The sequence below is a fragment of the Labrus bergylta genome, chromosome 18, assembly GCF_963930695.1.
Source record: "Labrus bergylta chromosome 18, fLabBer1.1, whole genome shotgun sequence".
Classification (NCBI taxonomy): domain Eukaryota; kingdom Metazoa; phylum Chordata; class Actinopteri; order Labriformes; family Labridae; genus Labrus; species Labrus bergylta.
Genome location: NC_089212.1, coordinates 5,145,363 through 5,160,795, shown reverse-complemented (window position 1 = coordinate 5,160,795; position 15,433 = coordinate 5,145,363). Strand labels below are relative to the sequence as shown.

The 15,433-nt window shown below is 39.7% G+C and overlaps 2 protein-coding genes across 4 annotated transcripts in view; both read right to left on the bottom strand.

Annotated features, from left to right (window-relative positions):
* Nucleotides 1–575: 575 nt before the first annotated feature.
* Nucleotides 576–5,569, bottom strand: LOC109994604 (potassium channel subfamily K member 16-like). 2 transcript variants are annotated; one of them, XM_029280084.2, is made up of 5 exons: nucleotides 4,856–5,569; nucleotides 3,944–4,058; nucleotides 2,441–2,607; nucleotides 2,090–2,254; nucleotides 576–1,958 (listed from the first exon to the last, which is right to left on the bottom strand). In XM_029280084.2, the coding sequence occupies exons 1-5, from the start codon at nucleotides 5,066–5,068 to the stop codon at nucleotides 1,848–1,850; spliced, it is 771 nt and encodes a 256-aa protein (XP_029135917.1). In that variant the 5' UTR covers nucleotides 5,069–5,569; the 3' UTR covers nucleotides 576–1,847. The 2 variants fall into 2 exon arrangements, with proteins under 2 accessions (XP_029135917.1, XP_020503677.1); XM_020648021.3 differs by having other exon boundaries at nucleotides 578–1,958; nucleotides 2,086–2,254.
* A 4,048-nt stretch (nucleotides 5,570–9,617) lies between these two features.
* Nucleotides 9,618–15,433, bottom strand: part of kif6 (kinesin family member 6) — a 67,656-nt gene continuing 61,840 nt past the window's right edge. The window contains exons 19-23 of one of the 2 annotated variants that reach the window (XM_020648022.3): nucleotides 14,061–14,149; nucleotides 12,810–12,899; nucleotides 12,609–12,704; nucleotides 11,458–11,573; nucleotides 9,618–10,167 (exon numbers count right to left, since the gene is read on the bottom strand). In XM_020648022.3, the coding sequence (XP_020503678.2) occupies nucleotides 10,154–10,167; nucleotides 11,458–11,573; nucleotides 12,609–12,704; nucleotides 12,810–12,899; nucleotides 14,061–14,149 (405 nt within the window). In that variant the 3' untranslated portion in view covers nucleotides 9,618–10,153. Of the gene's footprint in view, nucleotides 10,168–11,457; nucleotides 11,574–12,608; nucleotides 12,705–12,809; nucleotides 12,900–14,060; nucleotides 14,150–15,433 lie in introns of those variants that run through there. The other variant, XR_010664670.1, reaches the window with a different exon arrangement.

Below are 15,433 nucleotides of genomic sequence, written 5' to 3'. Positions count from 1 at the left end.
TAAGACGAGTCAGGCAGGGGTTGATCTGAAGATGTCACTGGGTGAGGTAGAATTGCGGAGTTTCTGGTTATAGTCCATTTGAGAGCTGTTACAGAAGTTAGTATGTGGTTTCTAGTTGACAAAGAACAGAGAGTCCATATTCAAGACCTTTTATGAGTTTAAATCATGTCTTCACCAGCTCTCATCTGGACTGGTTTCAAACAACAAGAGACACTTCTTGCTTTACTTACACCTCTGACTGGTTTCAGTCAGAGTTAGAAAGCGTAACAGGTTAAAGCCACCCACCTGTGTGGTCCCATGTGCTTCCAGCTCACGTCACACCAACATCCTGATTAATGGGTTTGTTTAAGATAGCGCTCCGTGCTTAACTCACCATAGTTTACCATCAGCACACAAACGCAGATGTGGTCGCACATGAGCACACACAAAAACATACATACACATCAATCAGCCATTACATTGTTACCACCTGTGCAATCCAGTGAAATCCAATCAAACAGATCTAACATGAATTTGACTTTTACAAAGATTCTCAGAGAGAGTTTTTGTTGACCTGGTCAAAAAAGAAACATTTATTAAAATGATGGGTGGTGGTGGTGTACTGTAGTACAATATATAGAAAGGTGTTTATAAAAGGTTCTGAGGTCCATTTACATGCATTGAGTGAGCACACTATTCTGTAAAACACCAATCAAGTTCATAGTTTATCCAACAAGACTTGAACATGTGTTTTACTTCATAGGTATGATGGAGTATTAGAAGTATGAATGCCAGACTCACGAAAAAAAAAAGAGATTTTGAGAATGATTTAATACAGTATAAAGTCAGAATAATGAAGTCCTAATATTTTGAGTATAGAGTTGTTATACGATATTGCAAGAATAAATGTGACATTTAATGGTAAAAGGTAAATGGACTTGAGCTTGTAACGCTTTTCTAGTCTTCTGAAAGCGCTTTTACACCGCGGGTCACAGCTACACATTCACACTGATGGCAGAGGCTGATATGTAAAGTGTCCATCAGAAGCAACTAACCACATTCATACACATTCATACACCGCCGACAAAGCAGCAGGAGCAACTCAGGGTTAAGTGCCTTGCCCAAGGACACATCGGACATGTTGCTGCAGGAGCTGGGGATTGAACCCCCGACCTTCCAGTTGAGAAACGACCGACTCTACCAACTAAGTCACAGCCGCCCCAGCTGTCATTTCGTGAGAATAAAGTCATAGTTATGGTCTATGGTTAGCCTGTATGTTATTTTGAAGTGGAATATTACACATGCAGCTTGCAGCCTGTGACAATACGAGGAACTGGGAGCATCTTGTGGAGGTTCATTTTATAATATGTTTCAATAACTGAACATTTAATCTTCACTTTAATTTAGGGGAATTTAAAATGTAAGGACGTTTCTTAAAGAAGGACATGTACAGGTTACATCCCTATTTCTAAACTGATGCATGGGCTTAATTGTAAAAGAATAGAAACACAAACAGGTAATATCTTAACCAGCCTATTATGTTATGTTAAATCATTTCCCTAACTGAAAAAATAATTAAAGTAAAGCGTTTAAATAAGAAAAAATGTGTCCTAGAAAATATTTTAAAGCATGTGTTTCAAGATACACAAACAGCTGCTAAGTCTGACTTCTTCATGTCACATTAGTCACAATATGTATAGAAAACATTGAACTTAATTATTTCTTCTCAGTCTGTTGTACATGCAGACATTTCCTTTTCAAAGTCCACTGTCAGATTCTTGACAACTCTTCTAGTTTACTGGATGACACCTCCTCTTCCTCCTCCTGTTTCTTAAAACCTGGATGAGTCAGACCGATGGCATACTCCATTATCCTGGCTCCCATGTTGAGGATGAGGGCGAGCCAAGCCAAGGCGAAAATGATCCAAATACCTGCAAGGCTCCTGTACAGAGAAATGTACTGCTTGCCTGGGTCTGCCCCTGCAAAAAGTTGTTAAAACATACTAGGTTCAGTATTTGTCAGAAGGATGAGGCAGTTTTATCTAATGGAGGTGTAAAAGCTGTGGTCTTTCCATCCCTTTTGTGCTGGTTTGCTCTCTCTACTCACCCACCACATAATCTCCAAAACCAATGGTGCTGAGGGTAATGAAGGCAAAGTAGAATCCCTCTCCAAATGTCCAGCCTTCCACGTAACTGAACAGCAGGGGAGGGATGACCAGAAACAGCAGACTGCCTGTGATGAAGAACAGGCTCACAGCCAGAGCCTCCACTGTTTGCTAGGAAACCAACACAGCACAAGAAGATTTGGTTTAAATCCAGAGGAAATTCTTCTATTAATAATTCTTCTGTAATTGGTAGCAAAAGCAAAAATGACCTTAAATCTGTATGGTATAGAAGCCCCATGCCAGACATTTGGCAGCAAATTGAAGTTATTATAAATTCTGTCACTAAAACTTAAGTACCTTGTGAGGAACAACAGATACCATTCCCCTCTCCAGTCGGCCCAGGTGGATGGTGAGACACTTCCCGAGCTGTTTCAGGAAGGCCAGGTTCAGCGGGATCCCACAAAGTGCATAAAACACACAGAACACTTGACCAGATACAGTGCTGGGGGAGAGGTTACCGTAACCTGCGGACGAGATCATTTAAGTTTGTCATCATCAACATTAAATCTTTTTATCTAACTGATTTCTTTTTAAGGCTGGCTCCACACTATTTGAGGCCACATTTTTGCCTGGGGTGGGGCACAGCTAAAAAAAATTGCAGGGAACTGAACCTTGTGCCAAGTTGAATATTGAGTGCCTTAGTAATTTTATATGCAAGGCAAACCACAATAAGCACAAATTAAAAATAAAATGACAAATAAAATGTATAAGCTGCACTTATATTGTTTTTTCATTCAAGATTTCACCCATATTCTTTTTATTTTTTTCTTAAAAACAGAATGCACACCATGACAGCCAGCACGTTTCTGTGAGAGCTCATGTCTGTGGAATCGCTACTGTAAAATTGTTTACACACACACAGGTGTGTGGTCTCGATATATGGCCGAATAGTCTAGTGTGTTATTTCAGAGGAATAGTATGTTAAAAATTGGTCTAAACTGTCTTTTTAAAATCAGTTAAAAATCGTGTAGTGTGTAGCCAGCCAAATTCATTGTGGTATCCCACAAGGCTCAGTTCTGGGTCCTATGTTATTTCTCTTTAATTCCCTGCTTCAGGGACAGATCATTAATGAATTAAATATAACATAGTTTTTCAAATGACATCCAACACCAAGTCCTCAAATCTACTGAGGCCTTGAGGCAATAAAGGCTTATACAAGCATACATATTATTCTCATCTCATATTGACCAGGTAAATGTACTTTTCTCCATACTTAGGAGGTCAGCTATTAATCAGTGAATCAAGAATGTCAAAACAACTGTTACCACGTTACCTCTGTTCTTTATATCTGAAAAAGCTGCATATAGGAACAGGTCCAAATTTCTAACTCTATAAACACAGAGCAAAATTAGGTCATGTTTCTGAATAGATGACTCAACTAACTCCCTCCTGCTCATCATTTCACTCCCTCTGGTCAAAAATGTCAAACTTGCTTCTGTGACACGCACAGGCCTTAAGACCAATGTTGATTGACCTTTTGAGGCCATAGCACATAATCTAAGGAATGCTCTGCATGCAGCCTAATGGTCTGATTTTTAGGTGACCTCTTTTCCACAAAGTCTCTTTTAAAAGCATTTAATTAAGTATTGGTTGTTTTTCATGTTGTCAATCATCCACAGACATTTTACATGTTAATTCTGCACTCAATTAATCACATTGTCAGCCACGTTATCTCACATATGGATACTTTTATTATGTATGGTGTATTTAAAGCACTTTGAGACTTGTGTCAATATGAAGCATCAACAAATTGTATTACAGACTAACTTAACTTAATGTGGAATGTGTTAAGATACTCACCTATAGTTGTGACTACTGTGCCTGCAAAGAAGAAGGAGCTGCAGAAATCCCAGTTACTGGGGTTTGTTGAGTTGCCTGTTGGGTTTACTCCCTTTTCCCTGGCGTCCAATATCACCTTGCAAACACACAAATATAGGGCAAATACATTGGTAAGATATGGGTTCTTGCAGTTTTTTCTCGTTACATATTTTTGGTCGTGACACACTTATGGGTTTTTAAAGCTGTGGTTACTGTATAAACTCGTCATAGAATTGATCCTTCAGTTTATAGATTTTTTGATCAGTTTTCAACATAAAAGTCACTCAGTTAACCAAAACAGACTTTAATAATATCTTAAATATTATACAACTGGTGTTTTGGCAATCATTATAACTCTGATTCATAGAGGTCTTGATTGTTAGATTGTTTGTAATTGGACTTGGTTAATGGTAAATAAACTTAGGCTTGTCTAAGGTGGCCATCAGTATTAACTTATGAATCACAGTCATATATATTTACTCACTGCTGTTAATGCCACTGGGAAAAGTTTGGGGTTCAGTGTCCTGCTCAAGGAAATTTCTACATGTAAACTAAGGGAGCTGGGATCTAACTTCCTTCCTAACAATTGAAAGACTTTCGACTCTACTTGGGTTTTTCATGATTGTAAAAATTCAAACTTTGATATGATACTTGTAAAAGACACTTTTACAAAACTTTTGCAACTTTATTAGTCACCAAAACATTAGAAATGTCAGAATTTGCTGACCTGTGAATGTGTGTGTACCACTGATGCTCTCTTGGTACCCTAACCCTCTTGCTCCTGGCAGCTTTGGGTTTGAATATAACTGAATATCTGTTTTGTTTTTCAAGGACTCGTCATGGCACTCATATGTAAATAAAATAATTTTAAAATGGTTTTAAATAAAAATGAACCTTAACAAACTTCTCCAAAGCTGGTCCATCCAGGCAGGTGTAATTGGCCAAGAAGTTCAACTTCTCCAGCTGGAAGTGGTTTCGATTGTTGCTCTCGGCCTCTCGCTCAAGTATTCGGAAGATGGTGGCCCCAACCAGCAGGTATGTGAAGTGGGCCAGAGTCAGAAATGCTGTCCAGCTCACTTTGACCCGCAACAACTGGAACCTCGCCATTAACCTCCTCCAGCTCCAGGATGCACACAAACACTGATGTTCCAACCCAGATGAGAGGTTAGAGCTGCATAAAATACTGATGATCAAAGTCTGATGAAATATGCAGATCTCATGAGCAGTCCCCTCAAAAAAGCATCCATCACTGCGGACTGTGGCATTCTTCTCCAAAAAGACAAATTTAATTTGTCTAAAGTTTTAAAAAGGGCTCGCTTTGGAACATCAACAAAGGTCTTTTTTGTTAATCTGTATCTCGTGGTGATAGCTCTATAACTGGATAATCCCCCAAACATTTCGACTCACTTTCTTACTCTGAGTGGTCAGAGGACCTCATGTTGGATGTTTGATTTAAGTGTTGCCTGGGTAACCATCAAACTCCTCCCCTCCATTAGCACGACATCTGGACACACACATTCACTTTTTTAACAGTTTCCACTAATAAGGAAGCTGCAGCATTATCTTGTCAGCAGAACAAAAGTTAATATTTTACCTGAGTGCTGTTGGTTTTTCAAGCACTGATACCACAGAATTACAAAGAGACTCTGAACTGTCTATTGGATCCCTGAACTGACTCTCTGACAATGATGTTGGTGCCATAACATGAGGAAAGCCACTTCCAAAAGTCATTAGACTTAAAGCACAAACTCTCTAAACTATAAATGGACTAAATGGCACCCATTAACACCTATTCAAAGCCATTCACTCACTGATGGCAGATGCTATGTGAAGTGGCCATCAGCATTAGCTAACCCCATACATATACACACATTCAAATGCTGCTGACGAAGCAGCGGGAGCAATTTAGGGTTGAGTGTCTTGCCCAAGGACACAACAGACTGCAGGAGCTGGGGATCGTATCCCCGACCTTCAGGTTGAGAGACAAATCACAACAGACTTTACCACGTATCCACAGCCATCCAAGTCTTTTATATGGTATCATTTTGTTACTAAGAAAAATAATCCATGATTGTATTGCCTTTGGTTTGATTGTTGCATCTACTGGTTGACGCTGATCAGCCAGTCACCCCTGTCCCGCCTGCAGCTTTTCCATAATGCTGCAGCCAGACGTCTGACTGGTTCCAGGTAGAGGTATCGTGTCAGTCCTGTTTAGGCCTCTATTCACTGACATGGTATTTGCTTCAGGATTGATTTTAAGGTTTCGTTTTTAAAGCACTGAATGGCTTGCCCAACTCCTACTGTATGCAACTAATTTCACTGAGCTCTTACCTCCAGGATCCTTATATATATATTCTTTGTCTATCACTTTACGTAAATGATAAGCACTTGGCAGTCAAGGCCCCTGGAGGAGGAACAGCGTTTCCTCCAGATCTTCCTCCTCTGTCGACCATTTCAAGTCTTGAATCCCAGTTAGGTGGCTTTTCGTCTGTATTTATTGAATCACTTTGTTTCTTCCGATCAGTTGACCATTCTTTGAGATTTTTTGTTCCATGTTCAGCACTTTTGTCGGCTATTGCTGCTTTTTTGATTGCATGTAAATAATGCTGAGATAGATGTCAAAAAACAACATAATAAACCGATAGTTCCAGTATTTTGTCTTTCTTTGTACTGCTTTTTCTGAAAGAAAAGAAGTGTCAAAATGTGGATAAAGTTACAGTATACAGTATCGGAAACAGTGTAATATTGATTATTAAGTTGGATTAAGTTGATGGGAACCTTCAGTACTGCATTTGATTTGTTTATGTTTATTTAATTATTTGTTTAAAAAGTCACCAAAAGTGACCAGTGACAGTTTTATTACTTGACATTTCATTTTAAATGTAACTGCGGTTGTATTTTTGTCCACTGCAATATTTTTGGTTGAGAAAAAAATGAAATAAAGTCAGGCTCAATAATTAGTAGTTTGTGGTTAAGAAGGATTATTTGCATGTGGACTAGGAATTTTACTTAACATAAAAGGATCTCATATATCATACTTTCATTGACAAATATTGAACCTTGTTTATCTTGTCTGAGAAATCTCCTAATATGAATGGGGAAATTAGCTAAGTTATTGTAAATTAATGTATCCAATGTGCCTTTAATTTGTCACCACTGCTTTTAAGAGTGAGGTAGATATGTTACGTTTCTGTATTGTGTGTACATTTTGGCATCAGTTTAATCATTTAAAGACTCATACACCCTCATCATGAAGAAGAGCTACATAAGATACCGTGACTTGACCAAAGAAGACTCTTCTCCTCCTCCGAGGAGACTCTGCTGGGATGCAAATTGTGCTGCTGTGTGTCTTCTGTCAAACAAATCAACGCAAAGCCATGCAAAGAGGATGTTCCTTTGTTCACAGGTTGTCTGCTGTTAGTGGAGATGTGTGCAGCCATGACTCACATGTGACTGGATGATGGATGGACTTTGTTATCTGACATGAACCGATACACTGAAAGTCAGCAGCACCGGCAGATCAATCACTTAATGAAGTGACAACAGAGCAACAGAGATTGTGTCCAAATGTGTTTTAAGCATGGAATGAAAAATAATCAATAAACAACACAGCTTTGAAAAATCCTGGTAACACTATTTGAATTTCAAATATTGTATCTTAAGAAATACAGAGTACGGGGCGCTGGTGGCACAGTGGTTAGTGAGCGCCCCATGTATGGAGGCTATAGTCCTCCAATCGGGCGGCCCAGGTTCAAATCCAGTGTATGGCTCCTTTCCCACATGTCATACCCCACTCTCTCTCTCCCTGTTTTCCAGCTATATTCACTGTCCTATCTCTCCATTAAAGGTACAAAAAGTCCCAAAAAAAATCTATCTGAAATCAAAAAAAAAAAATCTATCTAAATCAAGAAATAAAGAAATACAGATCAACAGCCTGTAGGGGGGGGGGGTTGCATACCTTCCACGATGTGCATGCTGGGAAAGACTCCACCTATAGACTACAGAGGGAAGTTATTGATTTTGATATTATTCACTTTTATCATCAATAAATTGTACAAACAGGTTCATGTTAGTGAGTTCCTATCGACACATCTCACCTGTAAATACAGGCGAGATTATAAGGGAAGGTGAATCAGTCAGGGCGGCTGTGGCTCAGTTGGAATTGTCGTCATCTCTCAACTGCAAGGTCAAGGGTTCAATCCCCAGCTCCTAAAGTAACATATCCAATGTGTTCTTGGGAAGACACATATCCCCGATTTGCTTTGTCAGCAGCATATGGCTGTATGAATGGTATTAATTACATCTGAGGTTCACTTAACATAACCTCTGCCATCAGTATGTGATTGTGTAGGTGTGTCCTGTAGTGTTTAAGTGCTTTGAGCAGTCAGAAGACTTGAAATTTGACTACAGATTAACATTTCTTGTTAAATGATGCACAAAATTGGATTGTCCTCTTCATGTCCTTCATGGTCTATGAGTCACTCCAGGAAGTATATTTTCCTGGGTCATTTTCTGGTTGGATTCCATAGGAAAATGAAGCACTATGAGCCGCTGACTACAGCAGGCTTCTGCAAGTGCAGAAAGACATGTAAGGAAAAGAATAGTCATCATTCAAACAACATTTTTTTTTTTTTACAGGTGTAGCTAATTCATGGGGATGTAAAAGAAAAAAAATGTTTGGTTCATTCTGGGTTTAAATCTTATGGTTGCAGCTTGCCATCATTGGTTTGTTGATGTGACCATATTTGGACAAGGAGGTGGAGCTGCATTGCTACACCTGGTTAACAGGTTGCTATGGTAGCTTCTTCTCAATCATGGGCAACCAGGCCCTAAAGATTTATTGTCTATTATATTCTGTGTTGTCTATTATATTCTGAATGGGACCATCAGCTTAAGAATAAACATCATTCTGTATTCAAGAGCACAGATTCTTTTTTAACATATAAGGAGCATGTTTCTTAGGTTGTGCATCATGTGAGAGGTAGTCTCCTTTTCTCATCTGCTTTCACACAGTGTGACTTTTTTACCTCACATGGAGTCGCCACCTGCTGTCCATTAGGAAGAATGCAGGTTCAGAACACTTCTTCAGGAGTTTCAGTTCAGGAACCAAGAGGCTTCACCCACTCCATATATACAGTCAGTGTTACCAAAATACCCCAAAAGCATTTTTTGCATGAATTCACAGGCGTCTGCAGCACAGAGGCAAAACAAAGCAACCAAGAAACACCTCAGGTTCAGCTATAACAAAATGCAATTATTAGTAAGACCTAAAAATGTGTCTGTGAGGCTATTGCAAAAATACAAGAAAAGCAAAGGACTTTTATAAAGGCTCTGTTGACAAGATTACAAAACTCTGGGGCACTGGTGGCGCAGTGACGCAGAGGTTAGTGTGGGCGCCCCATGTATAGAGGCTGGCCCGGGTTCAAATCCAACCTGTGGCTCCTTTCCCGCATGTCATTCCCCACTCTCTCTCTCTCTCTCTGATTTCCGATTCTATCCACTGTCCTATCTCTCAAATAAAGGCACAAATGCCCAAAAATAAATCTTTAAAAGGCCCTAAGACATGAGGATGGATGGGTGCCCTGTGCACAGCCATGTTTCTCATCCGGGGTGCAGCTAGAGCAGGAACAGACAGCTTTCAAGATCAGGCCCTATGACATGTTAACTGTTTATATAAACTCATTACAATCAACTTTATATAAAGCCTTATCCAACATTTCCAACTGCATTTTTTTTACAGAATGTAAAGTTATAATATATGCAAATATATTACATTTTATATTTACAACATTTTACACAAAGTACAGTATGTGTTACACTGATAATCAAATTAAAACAGACAGTAATGTTAAACGCATTCTGCATGTGGAGGATGAATGATTCATCACCTCTCTACTTTAACACAGAATCCATCTGGTGTCCTTTTTTCTTTGATACCTTGAGATAATGTTTGTTTAGCTTAAACGATGCAGCTGCACGTTGATACAGATGTGTGTTTGTGCATGGACGAATCAGACAGGATGTGCTGCTGCTGAGTCTTTTATGGGAAATCTAGTTGAGGTAATTCCTTCACACATCGTCGCTGTTGGTCCCTCTATACTCAATGACATCAATTATTCAGTTTCAGCACCTGACAGATGTGGAGGGTGTTCAAGCGTCAAGTGCCGACAACTTTCTCAGCAATTTGTGTTCTTACTGTGGTTGGCCTGGAAGACAAACACAAGGATGAGAGGAAAAACATGAGAGACAAAACAAGTTGAAAGTTAAATTGATAAGATAACGACTAAAAGTGTTTTCTTTTATAATCAAGAAGTCTGATCAGATTAAGTCAGAGTAATAATACCTGACTCAAATTGAAGTAAAAGACCCTCTTAACTTTGACAACCACAACAATAACAGCCTCCACTCTGACATCATGCTCTGTGTTCTTTTTTTTGCCAGGTTCCATCACATTTCCCAGCATGCCCTGGTGGCTTCAGGACTGTTTAGTTATGAGGAATAGCTCAATACAGGGGTTGCCAAACAACCAATGCGAGGGGCTTTCCTGGTAAAACACAGCCCCCATCCAGCTCCGTAGTGCCATGGTAAAGAGGCGTGAAATGAGTCTTCCTTAAGAGAGAGGAAAGTAAAGAAAGACGGATAGATTTTTGGAGGCTGGTTTTTTCTTTTTTTTCTTTACGTCTGGTGTCTCTGCTCATGTGGCCATCATTGTGTCTGTTCACATGACCTTAGACGTTCTGGATATCTGCAGTGGCAAACCTCAAGAAAGCCAAGTCCACTTTGCCGTGTGCCAAAGAAAGCAGCCACATAAGGGTCAGAGGAGGAGAAGAGGAGAGGAGAACCACAGAGGAGCTAAAGATGAGTAGTTGTGTAGCTAGTAAAAAAAGGGAGGCTGCATAAACAGTAAAAAAAAATCAGACTCAAAAATGACATCACAGTGGTGCAGTGGTTAGTGCGTGCACCCCATGTATGGAGGCTTTAATCCTCAAAGGGGGCAGCCCAGGTTCGAATCCGGCCTGTGGCTCCTTTCCCGCATGTTATTCCCTACTCTCTCTCTCTCTCCCTGATTTCCAGCTCTACCCACTGTCCCATCTCTCCATTAAAGGCCTAAAAAGCCCAAAAATAAATCTTAGAAAAAAGAAAAAAAGCATGACATCACCTTCTCGCAAGAAACGCAAAATGTAATCTGAATTTACAACTTATCTTATTACTGATAACTTATAAAGTGTTTCTGCATCTTACAGGAGGTTTAAATAGTTTAAAAACAAGACATTTTTTGTGAAAAGCAAAAGTGCTGTGAAGTATCCCACCAACAGAGGGCAGCATTGGATGCCTAATTAACCCTCTGCAAAGGCTTTGTGTTCATTATTTCTTGCTGTGTGTGTGTGTGTGTGTGTGTGTGTGTGTGTGTGTGTGTGTGTGTGTGTGTGTGTGTGTGTGTGTGTGTGTGTGTGTGTGTGTGTGTGTGTGTGTGTGTGTGTGTGTGTGTGTGTTACCTGTCCTATTGAGGAGGTTTTGTCTGGCCCTGATGAAGGCCATGATGTCAGAATCCGCCTGCTGGTCTCCAGTCAGGGGAATGGACGAGGACGAGAGCTTGGTGGTGGAGAGGGCTCTGAAGTGCACATATGTTATATTTAATAACAATGTAAAAATCCTCCACAGTGAGTTTAACACAACACAGACCTTTCATAGCACTCATACTTATTGGAAATCCCTTTCTCACATAGGTGTGTGTAATTCCTACCTTTCTCCATACTGTAAAATGTTTTAACTGTTCTTGTTCCAAAAGCTTAAAGGAAATAAAACCCTAACAGCTCCACTTCTCCATGTGTCATGAAGCCTTTGTATGAACAATAGAATCTCTGTAGCACAAATGATGACTGGAGACAGACAAAGCATGCATGTTATGCATTTAGTGTTTTACTGAGGTTATAAAAAGATTGTTTCAGCAGCAGCAGCAGCAGCAGCAGCAGCGTTCAAGCGAGACTGCAGGCCTTTGATTTGTTAATGCAGTTTGAAGACATTACTTCACAAAGAATTAAAGATTTATGGGTTATTTTTTTATAAGTGGAGAGAAAACACGGTGCAGCTGTAAAACCTACACATCCAGGACGTATGCATATCAGAGCTGCTGCTATCATGTGAAGGATGCTACTGCAATGTTTAGAAAGAAGTACTTGTGCTTTAGAGTGTAGTGTATGCACAATTTGTCAACTCAATGAATAAAACATTCAATTCAAGTGTTTGAGTTAACTTTAGGCTTTCAATGAGGAGGAAATGTTAATAAATGAGATGTCACAGATGGTACGTTTTCAGAGGCCTTATCTAATGTCATAAGGCTTCTATGAAATGTCTTATTTTTACTCACTGAGTTTAGCAAAAATGATAACCACACCTATTGAAATAAAGGTTCCACAACAGCTCTCCCTGTTAGAAGGATTGATGAAAACAGGAAAGCCGTGCTCAAAGGCGCCTCGACAGATATCAGGAAGTAACCCGGCACCTTTCAAAAAACAGACCAGTTCCATATTCTAGTCCTTCCCTCAACCTATCGGTACCCAACCCAAGTCCCTACAGATGGAGCTACTGCCGCCCCCAGAATTTGATTTTGAAGACATCTGTTGATTTTAAACAGGTGTTTGTTCACCTCCACTCAGATGAAGGAGTGAAGTCAGCCGTCGTCCAATCCACTGACTTTTCATGCCATGCTGTCAGCGGGGGAACGCGTTCACTGATGAAGTCTCTGAAATGTTCAGAAATGTAATTATTATAATTCTATTGTTAAAAATGAGTGTGAAATGACATGATCCAACAGTACTTTAAATGTATTAAATGGAGCCATGCTGACCTGAGATCTTGAACAGAAGCAGTAGAAGAGTCTGGACTTTGGTCTGGGTCTGCAGGAGCATCCCTCACTCTTCTGCTCACAGCAGCTGCACTGTGTAACATGTTAGGAGGGCATTTCATTAATAATGTCATGTAATAATTCCAAAGATCATCTGTGTCTTTCATATATCCTTTACAGCATACAGTAGGTCCTAGAAACTCACACAGGGGGTCTAACATGGATCGTTATTGGTGGTTAACCACAAGAGGGTGCTAAAATGCAAACAGAATATTCACAGTGTTCCTGTAGAGTTCAACAAGTGAAGTAAAGACATTAGATAGAAGAGGTAGATTGAATGTATTTTAATATTTGTAACATAATCATACAGGCATTAGAATGAACGTATGATCCAAAAACAGTATGGGGGAGATTTTACTAAAATAATTTTATATCATTTCATATGTATTTACTATGTCTCAGCAGTGCTGACAATAACTCCTGATGATATTATTCATCCAAAAACTAAACATGAACCCTGATAAATAGAAGAAAAATTAAATAAAAAATGATTCATCCATTAAGTACTGATATCAAACTTCACATTTGACCTCTAAGAGACAGTTAGCCTCATTGCTGCTTTAGCCAGAATCATTTTTATTTTATTTTGTTTCGTCTTTATAAAAAGAGACAGCCAAAGATAGACAGGAAATATTGGGAGGAGAGTGGGGAGGGGGGAGACTTGCAGCAAAGGTCCGAGTTCAGATTTGAACACAGGGTCGCCGCGATTAGGACAAAAGACTCCGTACATGGGGTGTGCGGCATCAGCGCTAGGCCATCAGGCGCCCCAAAAACAGACCAAAACAGACACCTTTCAACAATCCAAAGATAATATTCCTGACTTAAAAAACGGCCGTAGTAGGCTTAAATATATTTCAAGTAATTGATTGAGGGGACTGATATCAGTGCTTCTAAAGACTCTTCAGGACCTGCAGATATTCTGATGTAGTCTTAGTAGAGAAGATGGCCTATGTCTACAACATTCTGGACAAACATTTAAAATAAAATATATTAAAATGAGCTTTAAACACACTTGATACACATTAAGAACAGGTTAAATATAGCTCCATTAACAGAGAAGGGAAATAAATGCTTGATGACAGACTACATTCAAAAGTAATCCTCCTGCCTGTTAACAGTGGTGCAGACACATCTGCTGGAGAGGAGCAATGAGCAGTCAGTCAACTTTTACATAACACACAAAAAGGTTCTCACCATAATCCCGGAGTGCGAGGCGAAGACGGCAGCAAGGTTCCACTCAGTGACGCAGAGGGGCTTCTGTCTGGGGCCTCTGAGTCAGTCACCTGGTCATATCGTAAAGATGATGCTTACAACACCATGTTCAACACGACGTGTCCACATGTAACAAACAGCTAAAGAACAGAGAACTCAACATAATTTGTGTCCTCTCGCTTTAATTAATCAATATGTTCTGGTTTCTTAAAAAACAGGACAATAAACAATTGAATAAATCTGTTAGATGTAAGTGTGCTGGCATGAGAGACGTCCTGTTTCCTGCTTGGACGAGCAAACTGCACATGTAAGGCCTGTCTGCCTGACTTCCTCGCCTTTCCATTTGTCATTCAGTGATAAAATCCCAAAGCATGCTCAGATGTGAGCAAGATATTGTTCTCCATTGGAGAGATCAAAACGGCTGAGTGGAAGCCAGCCGAGTCTGCAGCTCAGATGTTCTGCTTAACATCTTCTTTGTGGTCGGTTTCTCGAATGTGCTCAACAGCCACCACGAGCAAAGTGTGTGACACCAGAGACTGAGTTCTCTGGAAATCTGCATTAGTCAATCTGTCAATACTCAACTCATCTTTATGTGCATGCCTTCGCAAGAATTGTCTTTCACTATAGTGTACGAGAGTTAAAGCCAAAACACAAAATTATTATTATAATGGACGGAGATTAGACGACTCATTCCTGAAACTCCACGGTCTAATATTTTTATATTTGACCCTATTACATTTTTTACATGTTCAAGTCTTACCATTAGTTTTCTTTAACTGTTAAATGTTCCAGTTTAATTATATCTGCAAACAAAATGCTTGTTTTGTCTCCCCAAAAAGCTCAGATTGTTACTAAGTGTGAGATTATAATTAGAGAAATATATCTTTCTTTAGGTGAAGTTTGTTTTCTTAAACCTGAACCAGCTCCAAAGCCTCCAGAGTCCTTTGACACCAGTTTGACCTGGTAGGATGTGGGAGTTGCTGGTCTACCGTTGCCTCAATATGTTTGTTTCTTGGTGGTATTTCTGTGACATTGTTTTTAAAGGTTAATTCAGAACCCACACAATATTTGTGTAACACAATAACCCACACAAAGTAAAAACACCAGCCAAGGCAGGTCAAATCACTCTTTCTATAAATGAAGTCTGGTGGCTTTGAAGAAAGTGATGTGACTCTTCAGTTTAAAAACCTGCATAGGTTTAGCTCGGTGGTTACATTTTGGGTCCCATGTACAGAGGCTGAAGCCCTCAAAGCTGTGGCCTAAGTTCCACTCCCACCCTCTGCCATTTCCTGCATGTCAGCCCGCACTCTCTCATCCTTGTTTCTGACTCTAGCCACCATCCAATTTGAAACTTT